The 20,306-nt window shown below is 35.3% G+C and overlaps 1 protein-coding gene across 5 annotated transcripts in view; it reads right to left on the reverse strand.

Moving 5' to 3' along the window:
• Nucleotides 1-3,423: 3,423 nt before the first annotated feature.
• The window catches only part of LOC121415181 (sodium/calcium exchanger 1-like), a 94,735-nt gene continuing 77,852 nt past the window's right edge, over nucleotides 3,424-20,306 (reverse strand). For all 5 annotated transcript variants that reach the window (XM_041608329.1, XM_041608328.1, XM_041608330.1 and 2 more), the window contains 12 exons: nucleotides 16,307-16,331; nucleotides 15,351-15,509; nucleotides 14,645-14,807; nucleotides 13,409-13,532; nucleotides 10,101-10,230; nucleotides 9,200-9,290; nucleotides 8,216-8,291; nucleotides 7,681-7,803; nucleotides 6,062-6,137; nucleotides 5,516-5,669; nucleotides 4,978-5,156; nucleotides 3,424-4,490 (listed from right to left, as the gene is read on the reverse strand). In XM_041608329.1, the coding sequence (XP_041464263.1) occupies nucleotides 4,371-4,490; nucleotides 4,978-5,156; nucleotides 5,516-5,669; nucleotides 6,062-6,137; nucleotides 7,681-7,803; nucleotides 8,216-8,291; nucleotides 9,200-9,290; nucleotides 10,101-10,230; nucleotides 13,409-13,532; nucleotides 14,645-14,807; nucleotides 15,351-15,509; nucleotides 16,307-16,331 (1,420 nt within the window). In that variant the 3' untranslated portion in view covers nucleotides 3,424-4,370. The remainder of the gene's footprint in view (nucleotides 4,491-4,977; nucleotides 5,157-5,515; nucleotides 5,670-6,061; nucleotides 6,138-7,680; nucleotides 7,804-8,215; nucleotides 8,292-9,199; nucleotides 9,291-10,100; nucleotides 10,231-13,408; nucleotides 13,533-14,644; nucleotides 14,808-15,350; nucleotides 15,510-16,306; nucleotides 16,332-20,306) is intronic.

The following is a 20,306-nucleotide window of genomic DNA, read 5'->3' on the forward strand; positions in this document are numbered from 1 at the left end:
AATGTACATTTGTGTAATACAGTATCAATATTTTGACACTGGAGACAAGTTCGTGTCAGAATGTTGAATATGCAGAGGCATATTATAAATCAGAAAATAAAATTGTTAATTAATTATAAGAATCACACACACAACAAAAAACTAAATGTCCAATTCAGGCATTCATACCCATTTGTTTAAGACTGGCCAACATGCACACTCTCCATACCTGTCTTCAAGACATGTAATGGATTCCAAAACTTGCTCGCTGACTATGCCATCATAAGTTAAAAATATGCCATAACTTCTTTTTAAAAACATGTTACCATGGATGTGCAGGCAATATCTGCTAGAAAAGAAAGTGAATCTCAAATTGTTTTAAAAAAAGAGAGATAATAAATTCTTTGTGAAAAATGCAGTTCAAACCTTAAGATCCAGAGGAAAGGCTGAATCGGTTAGACTACCTCAACCCTTCAAGTATATCTTCATACTTCAATCACTTCCTTCTTTGCATTGTACTCGTTTTATATATATGTTTTAGATATGTTAAATCTGTTCGAATATATTTCCATATCTGAAAATTTCTCATTTCTCCCCTTTAGCAGTTTCTTTGATAGTCTGGTCTTAACATTGATTACAGATCCCAAATGATAACATGTTATGGCAGCGCAGATCAACATCATTCGTTTCTCAGTCTAACATAGCTTCCATTTACAAGTGCATACAGAGACATAATTTAGCGCTCAAAGAATACACAGTCCTTTCAATAATTAAAATGCAATAAAAAGATTAAAAACTATCATGATACAAGTATAATGTTAAGATTGCAACTGTCCGCAATTCAGCAACAAAAAAACATTACTTCTCTTCCTCTTTCTTCGCACGTTAAACTTTGTTTGAAAGACTAACTGTAAATATATGAAGACTTAGTCATTTATCATCATCCTATGATATTTAAATACATGTTAGGAAAACACCCCCATGCACTTTACATTCTAGGCATTATGCAATATAATATATTTATACAATTTACATCACTTCAAAACAAGCATGACTATATACAAGGAGAATTGTAGAAAATATATACAAATCGCTACTTAAAGATAATGAAACTATGTCAAGCAAGCCAAAGCGTTGCTTCATAGCTCTATATAAAGTACTACTGACTGGACATGTTATGTACTTACAAACTTTGGTTAAACTGTGCACAGAGATCAGTATACTTTCTTGAAACTTGCTACATTTGCACACATATGCTGAGCATATTCAATAAATATATATGTATATAAATAACAACATTCAAGTTTGATGCATAGATGAGAGAGATTAATAAAAACAACTCTAAAATTTGACAATTTCATGATAAAGACAATGTTTTTCTTACTTACTGGAACGCATATGTGAATAGAATACAATCTTATCACAAAATCTTGAATGAAGCATCAAGTCAAGTTCTCTACACTTTCCATTTTCAAATAAATACTTGGAAATAGAATAATCCATATATGGCAATAAATCCATAGGCAGCTACCAAGCATTTTAATTTCATAAAGGTCATTTGCGGCAATTAAACTGTAATCTCAATGTATTACATGTATTATCTCACCATCTTAATAATTCCTATATATAGTAAATTATTCATTAGTTCCAAGCTGACAGATAAAATATCCCTTTCATAAAATATGACATCCAAAAGTTACATAATCAATTTATGTTTTTAGAATGTAGAGAAGTGTAATGATCTATATCATATAGCAGGAGACACCAAGTCGAGTTGGGAAAAATCGAGAAATATTACACAAACATAATACTGAAAATTTCATCAAATTTGAATGAAATTATGGTCTCTTTATGTTTTATTTTTTTCATAAAATAGCTGCATGGACAACAAAAGTAGAAAACGAGAGAGGGGCAGCTCATGGTGTCATACTATCACCATATATTTTGTATTTAAAAGAATAAAAATCTTCACTATCCTACCTTGTTTTTAGGTATATATATATATATGAACATAATCATTAAGAAAGTAAAATATTTGATATCCAATATATTACAATAGAAATAGTGGGTGTGTGATGTCATTATTCCCCTAATTATATTGTACATATTACTAATTGTAAAACATAAGCAAAACAGAAAAAAACCTTTCTAAGCCTACATCTGATTTTGATGAAATTTTCAAGAAAACGCTCGTGTGATTTTCCTCTGTTCATTCAAATCAAACTGATCTTGGGTTGGATTTGGCATTGAAGAAAATCAACAATTTACAAGTAACATGGACTAATTGACACAACCTAAGTTGGCTTGAATAATTTGTTTCCAAACAAAAGGTAAACTTGACCATATTTGGTAATACACCTTCAAGTATGAAGGTTTATAATACCATGAAGCTAAATGCAAAGTAACAACTTCTGCTTATTAATTTCCTACACTTTCAAAACTCAAGAAATTTTTTGTAAAAGTATGTATACATGTAACTCACAAAATATATATCATGATAATGCCATAAATTTCTTTAAAACATCTGCTATTTATACATTGCTTTCTAGAAGACTATGTGAATCATGTTGATTAATAAGGCAGATAGAATGTGTTATACACTGTATTTACATGTCGTACATTTTTCAGTTATTCATCAAAACGTAAAAAAAATCAACAAACTCATTCTACATAACCTTCTCTATAATTCTTAAAAATCTGTCCAATTATCTTGTTTAGAACTTGTCAGCAGGTACGTATTTGCTTCACTTCACGACATTTCACCTTTGATATTCGATTTATAACAAGATTAAAAACCATGACAGCTTTTAATACTATCACAGGAGAATAAACAAATATATAGTTGCATGGTTTTTTTTTATCCATTTCCTATAATATCTCAGCAAAATAATCAATACTCAATTTCTTAAATACATTATCTATCCCAATAAGCAAATGGATTTCAGAGACAGAGATTTGTTGTACTAAAGTGTATATCTATGATATCTCAACTGGAATGTCATATCTCACTATACAAGTTCAATATCTATGCAGGGTATATTTCAATATCATCTAACATATGATTTTATGTCGTATTGGAGGAATCGGCAGATACAATACAATTTATACACTTAAAAATGGAATGTTTCTGAAAAGATAACAAAAAAATATTCACACAGAGGAATGAAAAATATTCAGAAAAATAAAACTGCAACAGCACACATAGATGATGTCATAATAGAGATAAAATGCAAAGTAGTATACGAATAGGCTCTGAATAAAATGATTCGTAGTTTTCTAGTTTGCATAACATAAAATGTCTTACCATGAATTGGTTTGGCAATAATAGCTTTGCATTTTAGGACACTAACTGCCAATGGCTATATGGTGGTTAGATAAATATACAAAGGAACAGAATTTTGCAAGATGCCTGTAAGGGGAATCCAGATTACAGTGGGAACCTTTGAGGAGGTGGTACTCCGGGCTGGGAAATCGGATTGGGTATCAGTGGATTCATTTTGATTGTCCTGTATTTATTAATGATATTATATTGTATTAGATTTTGGATTTCATTTTCCTTTAAAGTTATCTGAATTCTCCCTAAAAGAGAATTCAGATACCTTTAGGGGAAAAAGATACCTTTAAGGAGAATCTCCATACCTTTAGGAAGAATTCAGATACCTTTAGGAAGAATCAGATACCTTAAGGGAGAATCCAGATACCTTTATGGAGAACCAAGATACCTTTTGAGAATGCAGATACCTTCAAAGAGAATCCAGATACTTTTAGGGAGAATCAGATACCTTAAGGGAGAATTCAGTTATTTTTAGGGAGAAACCAGACAGATACCTTTTGAAGAATGCAGATATCTTTAAGGAGAATCCAGATACCTTTAGGAAGAATCCAGATACCAATAGGGAGAATCCAGATACCAATAGGGAGAATCCAGATACCTTTAAGGAGAATCCAGATACCTTTAGGGAGAATCCAGATACCTTTAAAGAAAATCCAGTTGACTTTAGGGAGAATCCATATTACTTGAGGGGAAAGACAGTGCGAAGATTGTTTCAAGTCTGATTATACCACCATTTAGCCATGGAATTCCATCCCTAATCTGTTTTTATTCCGATTAGGAATTAGAATTACAGGTACATCAATAAACATTCCTCTGTAAGTTCACAAGTCGGTCTGCGTTGCATATTAACAGGTTAGTCTTGGACATCAGTGAACCCTCGTCAGTGTCAGTTCCATCATCTTTAAACCAACTCCCACCATATCTCCCGGGCTTGTCATCAGATTGTCTTCTGGTGATGGTCTAATGCTAATTTCTAATGTCCTCTCTGCAGCATTTCTTGGATGACCTTCTCATAAACCTTACTTGGTGACCTCTTGCTGACCTTTGTAGTTGACCTTTAGATGATACGGTATGACCTGAGGGATGCAACGATGATATATACAACCCAGAGGAGGCAGAGAAAGAATCCAGTCACCCACTTGGTCACCTTTTTACCTCCCAACTCACCTCCAACAATCTGAAAAACAAAATCAAATGATTATAAATATTTAACAATGAAGAAAAAAACTGTCATGTACCACATGCAATACACTTCATAATTTACAATATCACAAGCTTAATTCAATACAACAATCAACCCGATTTTCTCATTCAGGGTCCCGTTGCACGGATGATACTACTACAGTAACTTTGCCAACCAATGGTCATTTCACTCAAATCCTAGATCCTGATTGGCAAGAAGAATGCAACTAACTTTGGGCAATTTTTTCGAATATCGTACACAAAAAAAAATCAGGAATGCTGACAGCCTCTGAAAAGCATAAAGCTTTAACTCAATTCAACTTGCTCTTTCCAACAATGCACATTAACACCGACATCTCATAGATTTGCTAGGCAGAAAATCATCAAACATCACTCTTCTCAAAATTTTTTCCTATTAAGGGTTTCTGTTTGCCAACTTTTGATTTATGATATCATGCATTTGAAGAGACCGGTGCACTTACATATCTCCTCCCGATGATGATGCATATACAACATGTACCGACCCCTGCAAACAGGATGACAGCCAGGTCAAGGTTCTCTGTTCCTACAAGGTAAGGTGAGTCTGTGTTGACGTACAGGTACATGACCTTGATGATCCAGGGGAGACCAAGGCCAAGGAACACGTTCACACTGTTACTACCTGTAGCAGGGGAGAGAACGTAAACAATGAACAATGTGAACATGCCCATGTGAGATGATAATGATAATCTGGTTATTTTAATGTAATGCACATGAGAAATACATTGTACGTAATATCTAAGTGATCACAGATTTATCATTGGATTCAGTCAGTCATTCCTGCATACAATGTAAGCACATCCTCTACTCCATGGGGAGTATTCCAATCAGTCGCCGCCGAGGCGCACAGTACTGGGCAAGCTACAATGACTTTCACATCCTACCGGGTACCTATTTAGCTAGCAACAGGTTGGAGAGTAGCAAAGTGGGCATTGACGCCTTGCCATTTTTTTTAAGTATAGAACATGAAAGAAATTTTACCTGTTATATTGCCGATGGCAGCATCAGCATGTTGGTCCTGAATGGCGGCCGTTCTACTCGCAAACATGTCTGGTACGCTGGTTCCGAGGGCTATGATTGTGATACCAGCAACACTGGGCTCTATCAATGCAACACAGCTCAGCAAAGTAGCGATCTGAAGAGGAATGTAAAGGAAGTAGAAGGAGTTTTGCATTCTTATAACTTGAAAATCATGAAGAATCACAGCTCAGTGACAACAAGTACTATGAATTTCGGTGCAGGCATTTTCCTGCTTAAGCATTTACATGTTCAAGGTATAGCATTATAATTTTTGAATAAATGCACTCGCCCATCGTCAGTAGGAGAAAGTTCAACTACTAATCTTAATTCAAATACTTATTCATGCTACAATCTTGGGAAAGACGATCATTATAAAGGAATATTGTCTCTAACTATCAATTAACAAGTAAAAAGTCATAAATTAGGCATGAAAGAGAAACATGGAAATTATGAGAGAATATCAAGCTTTTTACAAGTAAACCAAATATCGAAAATGCAAGTATATACCTGTTCTACCACAGCCGTGAGAGCAAAGATAAATAGCAGAGATCCAAAGAATGCAGGCCATCCTCCCCAGTAATTCCTTGGTAAAAAAAGAAATATTATATATATATACATCACTTAAAACATGGCAATCGTGCTTACAGATATTACATTGTTCATTTGGTAAAGTGAGATACCCCAGCACTGCCACCCATGCTTTTAATGGCAAAGTCGTATAACACACCACTGCCACCATTATTTGTCATGGTATAGAGTCATATCCTATTGTTGCCCCCATCGTCTTTCATAGAATCGAGTCATATCCCCCCGCTGCCACCATCTTTCATGGAGCAGAGTTACATCCCACCGCTGCCACCATTATCTTTCAAGGAGCACAGTTCTATCCCACCGCTGCCACCATCATCTTTCATGGAGCAGAGTCATATCCCACCGCTGCCACCATCATCTTTCATGGAACAGAGTCATATCCCACTGCTGCCACCATTATCTTTCATGGAGCAGAGTCATATCCCACCGCTGCCACCATCATCTTTCATGGAGCAGAGTCATATCCCACCGCTGCCACCATCATCTTTCATGGAGCAGAGTCATATCCCACCTCTGCCACCATCATCTTTCATGGAGCAGAGTCATATCCTCCAGCTGCCACCATCATCTTTCATGGAGCAGAGTCACATCCCACCTCTTCCACCATCATCTTTCATGGAGCAGAGTCATATCCCTCCGCTGCCACCATCATCTTTCATGGAGCAGAGTCATATCCCACCTCTGCCACCATCATCTTTCATGGAGCAGAGTCATATCCCTCCGCTGCCACCATCATCTTTCAAGGAGCACACCTATCCCACTGCTGCCACCATTATCTTTCATGGAGCAGAGTCATATCCCACTGCTGCCACCATTATCTTTCATGGAGCAGAGTCATATCCCACCACTGCCACCATCATCTTTCAAGGTGCAGAGTCATATCCCACTGCTGCCACCATTATCTTTCATGGAGCAGAGTCATATCCCACTGCTGCCACCATCATCTTTCATAGAGCAGAGTCATATCCCACCACTGCTATCATCATCTTTCATAGAGCAGAGTCATAACCCACAACTGCCACCACCACCTTCCAAGGAGTTGAGTCATATTCTATCATTAACATTATAATCTTTCATGGAACCGACCTATATCCCACCGTTTCCACCATTGTCTTTATTAGAACGGACTAATATCCCACCACTGCCATATCATCTTTCATGGAACTGAGTAATAACCCAATGCTGCCACTGTTACTTTTTTTGTGGATCCAAGTCATATCCCACTCCTGCCATCATTATTTTTTATGGAAAAAGAATCTTGGTAAAAAATTACTGCCACCATTTTTTTTACTATGTCATACATATCCCACTACTGCTATCATTATTTTCTTATGCAAAAATGTCATCCCAAATCACAGCTACTATCGCCTAAATAGTCCTATTCCACCAGCACTTGCCCATTAATGGTAAAACTGAGTCTTATCCCACTGGCAAAATACAGAATTAATTTTAATGTGAAATACAAAACTCATGAAATTTTAAACAAACAATAAGTATATATCAAACTGTAATCACTACTCAAGCTGTTGACTTACTTAGGAGGAACTATGGCAAAGATGACTTTCCAAAAAAATGTGATGAAATGCATGATGCAGTCCAACTTAGAAGGTGGGACCTCCTTGCCATCGTCATCGATATCACCTCCAAGGGTCATTGCACTGTAGAGAAATAAGATTAATACTATGAGCCTCAAAAATGCTATTCCTAATGACCACATAAATCAACATCATCACCATTTCCTTCATTAGGAATAATATAATCATTATGCCAAACATCACCATCATCACAAAATATTATGATAACCATCAACAATCGCTTGTACGCCTGACACCAACATTTTCATATCATTCCACAAACTACTTGTACTCAAGCCATGATAATGTGGGAACATTATACCTATTCAAATGATGCAAAAAATAGACACTAGTCATTTCAGGAAGGTCTTGCTTATGGGGGCTAGATGAGGTCATTTTACCTACTTACTGGAATGGTCCACCAATGTCATTATCATCACCAATGTAACATAAGAAACATGGAAGATGAATAAGATATCATTGGAATTCCACTTACTTTTTGATCTGTCCAAACCATGTCTCGGCATCCTCCTCATCTTCAAGGATCTGGGCAACCCTCTCACCAATGTCATCTACAGGAGAAACAAGACAAATATGGTGGTCAGCTCATACCATTGTGACTTAGAGGAAAAGTCAACCCCAACAAAAAATTGAAAAAACATAACACTGAATATTTCATCAAAATTAGATGTAAAATAAGAAAGTTATGACATTTTAAAGTTTCGCTTCATTTCACAAAACAGTTATATGCACATCTCGGTCGGAATGCAAATGAGGGAACTGATGACATCACTCACTCACTATTTCTTTTATATTTTATTACATGAAATATTCTAATTTTCTCCTCATTGTCCTGTGAAACAAAGTTCTTTTCCTCTCTGAACATGCGGCATTACCATTGTTATAACATTTTATGGTTCAGTTAAGTTGGTCCTTGATGTCAAATAGGTAAAAATTGAAATATTGTATAATTCAAACAATAAGAAACAAAAGAAATAGTGAGTGATAGAGATCATCAACTGTCCCATTTGCATGTAACCTAATTGTACATATCACTGTTTTTGTGAAAAATAGGTGGAACTTAAAAATGTCATAACTTTCTTATTTTATATCAGATTTTGATGAAGTTTTCACCGTTATGCTAGTTTGATTTTTCTCTATTAATTCAAATCAACATTTTTCTGGGAAGGACTTGATCTTTATAGCATGGAGCTCATACAATGATAGTGCCACCTCTAAAGAAATTGTTTCTAACATTTTCTGTATGAACCGGAAATCATACTAGCTTCCTTGACAAGAGCTTTTAAGTATTTCCAGCTAACAGTTCTACTGGAGCTCATTGCCATGAGATCCTCACGCCTCAACAATTGCAGTCGGAGAAGACCGCCCTCTCAAGTCTTACATTATGAAGTGGCTGAATCATAACTGGCTCTCAGCAATATCAAAATGTTAGCTATGAAAGAATGTGATAGATACTGACCTGGTCTGAGGTTGGCTACAGCAGCACTGTGTTCCCCAAGCTTGGCTCCGATACTAGGATTCCTCAAAACTATCACAAAGTTCTTCAAACCCTGAAATTAAAGATAATCAAAAGATTAGATCAGTCCTCAACCAAATACAAAAATATGAAATATCATGCAGTCTTGACAGTACTCTTTCAATATAATTCTCAAACCCTTTTTAAAAAAAGGACAACACAATATTAATCAATAAATTATCACACACATAACATACATTAACATAAAACATCATCAAGTCTTGGCAGTATTCATTTCAAGACACAGCTCCAACAAGTCTGGTCAGCTACAATGTTAATTCTTTACAAGGATGGACTGTTGACTTAAAAGAACGAAACTGGACTTTAACAGATTTGAAGACCAATAGAAAATATCCTACCCGTAGCTCGCTAGTAACTGTTATAACACAATAACTGTTCTGTTTTGTTGAGCTTTACAACAACAACTCAAGACTGATTATCATTTTCTTAACTGACTTAAAACTTATTTAAATTGATTTAAACTTGATTTATTGGTGCATTATAACAAAATTCTATTCTATTTATAAGTAATAGAAAATATTATGTGATAAAAGGAAATTGCAATCATCTTAACATTCTCTAAAATACAATGTTACAGTTTGGGGTGGGTAGGACTAGGAGCAACAAGTAGATGGGACTTAATTCGAAGGCTCTTGATCTATTAAACATTCTGTAAATAGAAGGTAGGAGTTGGCCCTATTTATCCTTACTGGATTTGACTATTCATAATCAATCCAATTGATTCCAGCTGATGGAGGACCTTGATCGGGAAATGTCGAAAAGATGTAGATCTGACTGAATCTAGGGACTTTAGGACTAGTGACAATAGAAGGATGGGCCTTACCACTGATTCTTTGTTGACTGGTATCTCGATGGTCTTAGACTTCTCCTCGTGTTTGAAGCACAACGTTCCTGACATGGATTTATAGTCGGCTCCGCCTTCCAAATGTAGATCGCCCCTTGCATTACCATCCCTGCAAGAAAAAAAATTACAGATTAAAGGTAAATGCCAGTTTTTGGTAACGATGTCAAAATGAGTTTGTACAGAATCCAATGAAATGACCACCAAAGTGTCTGTTTGTATAAATAAGAAATATGTGCCACAGGATTCGTGTCAAGCGTCGGGCACGACATTCAAAGCAATAATAATACACTGTCCCACATGCGCTTATGTGTGTTGGTGATCTTCAGTGTGAATATTATTCAGCGTAGATTTCAAGATTTCACAAAGTTCAGTTTATGTGACCGTACCAGATCTAGATCCTCGATGATATACTGACAATTAAGCCTGGTTTTACAGACTTTCTCATGAAATCAGTGTTTACTGCAACTACAGGCATTTATCTTTAATGAGAGAGACATTACCAACAGAGATTAAAATAAAACATTGTCTAAACATGCGATTTTTAGATATAGCCTGCCAAACAATTCAAATATAATTCATGCAATTGATATGGTTATTTGCATGTGCACATCAGGTATGCGCATGTTTGTGTGAGGGTGGGTGTTTTGGGTTTATTTACAAATATTTCTGAATTAGATGTGAAAATGTCAACATCTTCAGCACATGACGACCCAGGGCATGAATTAAACCATGTATCCCAGAACCAGTGTTTAGCTGCCACATGCATGCACATGACTTACACCTGCATGCCCTGCATTTGAACTTTTCGCCTCTAATTTAAGACAATCTACTTATCATTTCCCTCATCAATCCAATTAGTTTGAGTACCATAAATTACCATAAATTGAAAATTATTTGAGCATTATATCATATTGGCAACCATTAAAGGAAATCTGGAATTATGACCATTATCCAAGGAGACAAAGTAATCTACGCTTTCCAATATTGAATATTTAATTGATTCTTTAGGAGCATTTCAAAATATACTCCAGCAATACTCTCCACATAAATATAGCAAGCACAATGATCATATATACAGAAGATATTTAACTTCATTTCAAACAATATGGAGAATATAATATAAAGAACCAAGAAAAAAAAACATTTTCACAATCAGTACTGTCCACAATTACCAACAATCACTTAGCTTCATAAAGGTTATGATGAAAATGTAGAATTGTAGCATTGACTTACAATGTAAAACAGTAATTCACTTTAGCTAATCTTCACAATCAAACCAAACACAATTGTTTTGGGGGTAAAGGTTTGGTTTAAAATACACATTTGAAGATATGAATAAAATGTTTTTTGCACTAAGAATATCAATTTACCGGCTTTGTGAAATTCCATAATTAGACTTTTTTTCTGCCAATGATGTTTTCTTCCATTCTATCAGTTTTATATTTATCTTAATCAAATTCTGCAACCTATCCATTCTACTTGCATCTGTGCAATGAGATTTCGTCATTATATTGTCTATGATTAATAGATTGATAGTAATACAGCCATGCTTACTAGACCAAGTATAAAATGTCCACAAATCATTCCTATTTTAGGCATCTCAATTTGTTCCCACATAATACCTCCAGACAATGGCTCCCCAGGCAGGCATTGTTTATACACCTGACTAAAACCCAATAATGGCATGTTTGCACGATTACTTAACACAGTATAATCCAAACTAATTATACAGAGAAACCCCCACTTTAGTGAGGATGCAGGACTCTCTATAGATGCATGTAAACGTCCCACCCGAGCGGTCGCCACAGCAACCCTTCCAAGAGAGCAATGTAGGAGAAGTTGCGAAACGTTACTGTGTCTATACGAAGAAATTATTTAATTAGTAGATTACCTTCAAAGCAACTCCGGAATGTAATTAAGTATACAGGATGTACGTAAGTATACAGGATATTAGTATTTTTTAAATCAGAATCCTATTCTAGCCACTCGTATTTTGTAAGGACTCATCTCAATCAACACAAGAATTTGTTGGATATTATATTTTCAGATTCATTTTTCATTGACTAGCTTCATCAATGAACCAAGGCTCAACACAGGGATTGTCAAGTGCTACACTTATATGACCACTAAGAGAAGACTTTCGATGAACTATCAATATGATTGCTTAAAGATCCTTAATTCTAATTAAAACTTGCATATTTGTGATCAGAGCTTAGAGGGATGGTCTGAGCTGAAAATATATTTACATCTAAATCTCTAACTTCACAGAGCAAAATGCTGAAAATTTCAGCAAAATTGGATAACAATAACAAAGTTATTGAATTTTAAAGTTTTTCAATATTTTGTGTAAACAGTTATATGCACATCGTTATGAACATTCATTAAGACGGCTAATGATGTCACATCCCCCCTTTCCCTTTTCTTATGTTATTACATGAAATTATAAGTGTTTCATTTTTTACACATGTGTAAATGATGTGTCTCCATTATGATGAAATAAGTTGCAGCAATAAATATCTGATGCACTTAATCAGTTGTCAATCCAATTTGTTTTAGTTCTTGATAGAAAAAATGGGAATAAACCTAATTTCATATAATAAAATACAAAAAGAACAAGTGGGGATATGACATCATCAGCCCACCTAATGAATATTCATAATGGCATGCCTAGAACTGTTTCACCGGAATAACGCAAATCTTCAAAAACCAATAACTTTATTATATGTTATCCAATTTTGATCAAATTTTCAGCTATTTGCTTTGTGAATTTTACTCTATTTACCGAGATATAAATATCTCCAGCCTAGACCATCCCATTAAAGGGGGATCGAGCAAACTGACCACTGCTGTGTGAGGTCTCTCACTGACTGTGTATTATTAATGGCTAGTCTAAAAATTTAAATTTTTAAAGACAATTATCAATAATGCAGAGAATGAATTAGCCTATACTTCTAATGGTTTTGAAAAACTTAACTTTTTTGTGAGAGGAAAGTACTTGTTTTGGTAGCATAATTATGGCAGCATGCCCCAGAGACATTTGCTGCGGTCTTCAGATTTCAGAGGGCATGGGGTTTGAGTTGGGATGGTACTACAGTTTTTGGCTTAGAATAATGTGAAGATACTGATCAGGGTTTATTCGGTTTTGAAGATAAGATTTCTAATGTTTGGCTTGAAGTGCAGATTTTCCATTGGAGAAATTGTCGCCAGAGAAAATGTCATCAGAGAAAATGTCATAGAACCCATTTTATGGATTTGCTCTATAGTCAGTGGTAGCTCTAGGGACTTACATGGTGGCGTATTGTAGGGTAACAGTGCCATCGAATCCTTTTGATCTTACGACCGTTGCCGTCACCAGACCCTTCTCAAGATCAGCTGTGTAGTTAGGAGATTCGAATGTGAACTCGCCAGGCTCTGAGATGGAATCATATCAAATGATTTTATGAAGTGAGTTAACAGTAACAATAAATGATCTTGATGTATTCAATGTGAGTTTTAATAATAATCCTTGTGTTTTTCTTTGTAGGAAACCATTGTTACCAAGTTGGAGATATTCTAATCATTGTAAAAAAAGAAGTGATACATTCCAGTCATTTTCATCAATGTCCTCCTCCTCTTCAAAAACTCAACCATCATTCTGAACTTATCTATCAGTATCACTACCATAATAAACCATCTTCATCTCTAATCACCCCCATCACCATAACATTCATCATCATCGACATCACCATCATCATCAGAACAACATCATCACCATATTCATCACCATCACCATCATCACCCTAATCATCATCACCCTCATCATCATCACCATGATCATCATCATCTTCACCATCATCATCATCACCATAATCATCATCATCATCACTATCATCATCATTATCATCATCATCATCACTATCATCACCATCATCATCATCACCACCATCATCATCACCATCATCATCATCACCATCACCGTAAACTTCATCATTATCACTATCATCATCATTATCATCAACACCATCATCTTTACCATCATCATCACCACCATCACCATAATCTTCATCATCACCCTCATCATCATCATCATAATCATCATTATCATCATCATCACCCTCATCATCATCATCACCCTCATCATTCATCATCATTATCATCATCATCATTCATCATTATCATCATCATCATCATTCATCATCACCCTCATCATCATTATCATCACCAACACCGTAATCATCATCATCATCATCATCACCATCATCATCATCATCATCTTCATCATGATCATCACCATCATCACCATCATCATCACTATCATCATCATCATCATCATTACCACCATCACCGTAATCTTCATCATCGTCACTATCATCATCATCATAATCCTCATCATCATCGTCATCATCATCACTATCATCATTACCACCATCACCGTAATCTTCATCATCGTCACTATCATCATCATCATAATCTTCATCATCATCGTCATCATCATCACCATCACCACCACCACCACCACAATAAGGCTAATCACTACCACTCACCGTCATCATCAATGATTGTCACCCTGGTGATGCTAGGATCCCCCAACGCACCCCCTCCCTCGGGCGATTTGAGCAGGATGTAGAAGTCCATGTTGGCTTCGTACTGGGTGTCGTTGATGATCGGAATGGTGATCGTCTTCCTCCATTCTGTCTCCGTGAAAACCTGAAAGAGTAGCATTAAAAAAAAGTTAAAGTACAACCAATTAACCATATAAAATGATGAAAATAATAATAGAACAATCTAACATAGAGGTACTTTGGGAACATTTCTAACATGAAAGGCAAAAGTGAGGGTATTTTAAACTGTTTGAAAGGACACACACATGTGTAATTATTCTAATGCCCAAGCATAATGTGTATTACTTATTTAATACATGTAACATATAGGTGTAGATACTAAATATTTGCTGAACCATCCCATCTAAAGAAAAAAGAGCTGTCATTAATACTAGTCACTAGTACTAGTTATTAGCACGTTTTTAAGCTAAAATAAATGACTGGTCACATGACAGAATTCAGCCAATCACTTGATTAGGATCCATTGTCCCGTGACGCAAAGGTTAGCGATTGATCATACGCTTGATTTTCGCGATTGATTGTACACTGTAGTCAATGGAACCAATCGTGAAAAGTGTTCTACGATGACTGTTCAGCTCTTTGTTACCGGCTCCATATCATCATTTTATATAAGTACGTAACAACATACCAATTTGCCCTGTGCATGCGTGAATTCGGTCCCTTGCTTAGCGGTGCCATCTCGTGTCTCGTAGGTCACGTAGACGGTACCCTTGATGCAATCATCGTAGGCATCGCTACGGCTGATCTCATCAACGATGTCGTGGTGGTGCCCCGCGATGCCGTTCTCCTGTGAAATGATGAAGATGCGCAATAACATGTGGATGGTGGAATACAAATAGTGAAAAGTAGAGTAGAAAGAGAAGAAGAAGGAGGAGGAGCAGAAGGTTACAGGAGGAGATGGTGTGAAAAAAAGAGTAGGAGAAAGAGGAGACAGAGAAAGAAAAGGAAAAGAAGGAAAGAGAGGAGGAAAATGAGAAAGGAAGAGAAAGAGAAAGGAGAAAGAGACGGAAGGAGAAAGAGAAGGAAGGAGGTGAAAGAGAAGGAAGAAAGAGAAAGAGAAGGAGAAAAAGAATGAAAAAGAGGAGAAAGAGAAGGAGAAAAAGAAGAAAAAATAGGAGAAAGAGGAGAAAAAGGAGGAGAATGTGGGGAGAAAAGAATAAGGAGAAATGGAAGAAGGAAAAGAGGTTTTACAATACTGATCTCTTTTTTTCTTGCCATCTATAGTTAAGCCAGATATTCTTTATACCATGGACCTACTAGTAAGTCCATGTTTACCATCATTGAATATAAATAAATGCTAGTAAAGCATGTCTTAAAAGCAAATATATGCATCCCAGCCATAGCATTATTTCCTTCTGCAAGAATTTATCCACATTGTGCTGCACTCGACCCAGGTGAGGTGAATGGGTACTCGGTAGGAATGCTTTAGTGCCTAATATTACAGTGGCTAAGCTACAGCTGGGGTAGTAATATGATAACAAGTATCAAAACGCAGTTGAGTATATGCACATAGTAACTGCGCTATATAAATGGACATATAATCATTATTTTATATCACAACAACAACAAATCATTTCGACATACCTGGGTGAGCTGGCGAGTTCTTCTCCTGAAATTAGATGTGACAAATAAAAAAGGGATATTAATGTCTGAATAAAATTTGAATAAAACACATGTCTATATAAATATATATTTTTTTACAATTAGACAATTCCCTAAAGTAATCATAGCCTTTGTGAATAAGATCCCCAGTTAATTTTTGAAGTGAACTTTTTATTTCATTTCAAGAACTTCTCAAGCAATGACAGTATAAAAATCTCTTAAAAACCTTAAAACCTTTAAACCTTTTTTTTCAAAAACCTTAAGTAGACAGTAAAGATAAGGGGGTCAGAAGTATATACTTAACAGAATTACCAGCATAATCCTTAATCATTGTTAAGAATGAGTTCTTTCGTGAGATTCAACCATAATTTGTCTGACTAATATTCTACGATTTGAGAACAAATATGATCGCCACATTCCATTCCAAGATATACAAAAGAAATTAATTCAGCAGAAAAGTAGAATTGATCATCTTCAGTGATTTACAATGCATAATCATTCTAATCATTATGAACGTTGATAATGTATGGACAATACATTTCAATCTTTATGTTTTGCTTTAAAAAAATGTGATTAATTTCTATAAATCTATAAACATAAAGCATGAATGTATTGAAAACTGGAGTAAATTCAAGCAGTAAATCTAGTGTTCGGGGGGGGGGGGGGTAACTATTGTGTCATCCCCTACTTAAATAGCATGTTGTCATTAATTTATGCCCATGGTATTGAACATGATGTACTTAGTTTGCTCATAAATTTGAAATATCTCTATCAAAATCCATTTCATTCATGTATCTGCAAATAAATGTGAACTATGTATATACGTACATAGGTAGGGTGTTTTATTACAGCAATCATTAACTCAATACAATATAAAACAAGCCCTGTCGTTCCCCGTGATACAAAATGCTGCTGTCAAAACCAGGTAGCATGATGGTAGATAAAAAGGACTCAGATATTGATTTTGACGATCGCCGCTGAAAGCGAATTCATTATGGGTATGGATTTTTTTTCCCGAAGCTATTTACCATTTTCTCACGACTCCTTTCATCTATTGTAAGAACTTTGTCAAACATCGAATAAGTGGCAGGAAGAAAAATTAAGGGAGGTCACCGCTTGCCCTCCCCCTAAAACCCCTTTCTCCCCCTCCCCCTCTCTTCTTTCCCCCAACATTCATATAGACCTAATTATTAGATAATCTCTTTTTAATCATATGAAATACTTCCTAAATTGCTCTATCCAACAAAACTGTATAAAAATAAAGTTCACTGCTGATCTTGCCAAGCAAATAAAAAAGATGTAGATTAAAAATATTAAATTGTCTTGATTTTTTTTATTTAATACGTATATGCATCAACTTCCATTGTATTAAGTCAACCAATACAAAGGGTTGAAAGTATCAGAAGTAGATTATTAATTTCAAATGTCATAATGTGATCTCATTTCCATGACAACTCTGCCATATACATAAAAGTAATTTAATACTAGAAATGACGACTCTTACAGAGCTTCTAAAACCCAGCTTGCATTTAAGTTCACCGTGACGCTGCCTTTTTGTCCTCTAGCTTCCTTTCCCCTGACTCCCGCCAGACCTTGATACAACACATAGCAACTACAAGCAATAGGTGCGCTCCCGTCTTGTATGGAAATCAATAATCCATTATTGGCGGGTGTTATACAATATACACGGTTGTCAGAAACTGAGCATTGGTACACATGTACTGATCTATAATACGCAACCACATGGGAATTAGTCCCAGGCTACTCGAACGACAAGCTGTGGTGAATAAAACAATGGCATTTCAAGATTTAAAATGGAAAAGTTGTTGGTGTCTTTATAGTTGAAAACACCTTGTGGTCAGAGAATGAGAGGGAGGATGGTGATAGAAGAAAAAGATGTGGAATGGTTTCATTTTTGTTTTGGCTGGATAAGAGGAATTCAAATTCAATGCATTTTAACTTACAAGAAAAATAGGAAATCAAATGCAAATATTTAAATGAGTGATATGGTATGATTTCAAAGAAATATATTCACTAAATTCATTTCCCCTTACAAAAAGATAAGGGATGCCTATTTAAAGTTTACAGAAAATAAAAGATATTGTAGGAAATGTCTGCAAGAAGAAAGCACTCAATATGGATGTAAAAAAGGTTCATGAAGTTCAACTAGCAAGATATTCATCAATTAAGAAAATAGATCAGGAAAATGTTAAGAATGAATAAAAGAATATCTTGAATGCATCATATGATATATAATTACATAAATGGAACATTACTTAAAAAAATGTGCTTGCTTCCCTTCCGACACAGTTCTAACCTGATTCCAACTTTCTAACTTTGTGTGGCATTGCATGGTTTAATTCAACCATTCAAACTTCTAATTGTAAACTTAAATGAGGTGAAAGTTTAATATCACAGCACAATTTCACGGATTTTAAAACGAAAATTGATGAACCTCTTCTTTGTTGATCTTCTTAAATCATTTGCATCCACAATGAGTAATTTATTCATCAGGAATTTTCCTTTGATTTATTGATTTCTATTTTTAATCATTCTAACAGATTTTCTATGTGTAATTAGAACTTTTTGTGATAATGTCATATTTCCATGTATATATTCCCTGTTCTTATTCATAGTTTTTCTGTCATGAAAAATATTTCACAAACAAATTGATAAAATCAAAGTTATTAATCTATTCAAGGAAATAGTATGAGGATATTTCATAAAGAGGCAATAATACAACATGTATCAAGTTTGTTGTGATCATGTCAGATGCTACGGAAACCATTCATATCTGAGAATATTCAGTGAGTATATGCTCCAGTCCATGATAATCAGTATTGATGTCTAACGTGGACAAGCTTCCATAGCCACGGTCATCATCATGATAATCATATCAGACCCTTCTGGGTAGCTTCCAACAAAAACAAGACACGACTAACATCACTACATTACAATGAAGCGGTCAAGAGGAATTTGATTAAGAAAGTGACCAACGACAACAAATTTCCTGTCGGTACCGGTCAACGTTGTGGCGTTGGCTGGAAGAGGGATATTTTATTTGATCAGTGCGGATGAGAAGCGGAAGGAATTCAATCAAAATTTCATGGACGTGGAAGGTGTTTATTCTATTAATCATTCCAATATTGGTTTGAAACACAACATCGTCAAAGAGTTTAGAGGCCCCCTCTTTCCTTTAAATGTTGTATGTGTGTATCTTTCACACATTCTGGGTTATTCTTAATTATTGAAATTAAGGGGGAAGGAAAAAGACTCCGAGTTTGTTGCCCATTCCCCCAAGAATTTGAAGAAAACTGTGAACCCTTTTATACATCCCAGCTGATCTATAAACTAATTGTTTTAACAAAAAAAAAACAATGATTCAATTCAAGAATTTCAATCAAGTGGTCTCTTCCCAATAAATAAATTATGCCAAAATTATTCTCTGACAAAATTATGTTGTATTTTTAAAGATTGCATGTAAGGGACAAGACATCAATCAAAATTATTCTCTGACAAAGTTATGTTGCATTTTTAAAGATTGCATGTAAGGGACAAGATATCAATACAGAGACAATATATAAAGCAAAATAATACGTGCTTGTTTCCCATCCCCCCACACACACACAGATTTTTTTTCTTCTAAATACTAATAACCACTAACTTAATTATTAAGATGATAAATATATTAATTATTGAATTGTTTCTTCAAGGGGGAATGAAGTTTCAAGTACCTTCATGCCTCTCCCCTTGACCTCCGTAGTTTACACACAAAAAAATACATAAAGGTAACGTAGCAATATCAAAGTAATATCTTCTCTCACTTGAACTAGCTCTTAGAGCGCATTAATCATTGACCAATTTTTATTACCCGGAAGTGGTCAAAATAATTAAAAGATTGTTGCTTGCTTCTGACATCACTGAACTGATCATTCCCTTCTCATCCTCCAATGCATGATTTCACTTTTTTTTTTCATTTTGC

Source organism: Lytechinus variegatus, chromosome 5 (assembly GCF_018143015.1).
Source record: "Lytechinus variegatus isolate NC3 chromosome 5, Lvar_3.0, whole genome shotgun sequence".
Classification (NCBI taxonomy): Eukaryota; Metazoa; Echinodermata; class Echinoidea; order Temnopleuroida; family Toxopneustidae; genus Lytechinus; species Lytechinus variegatus.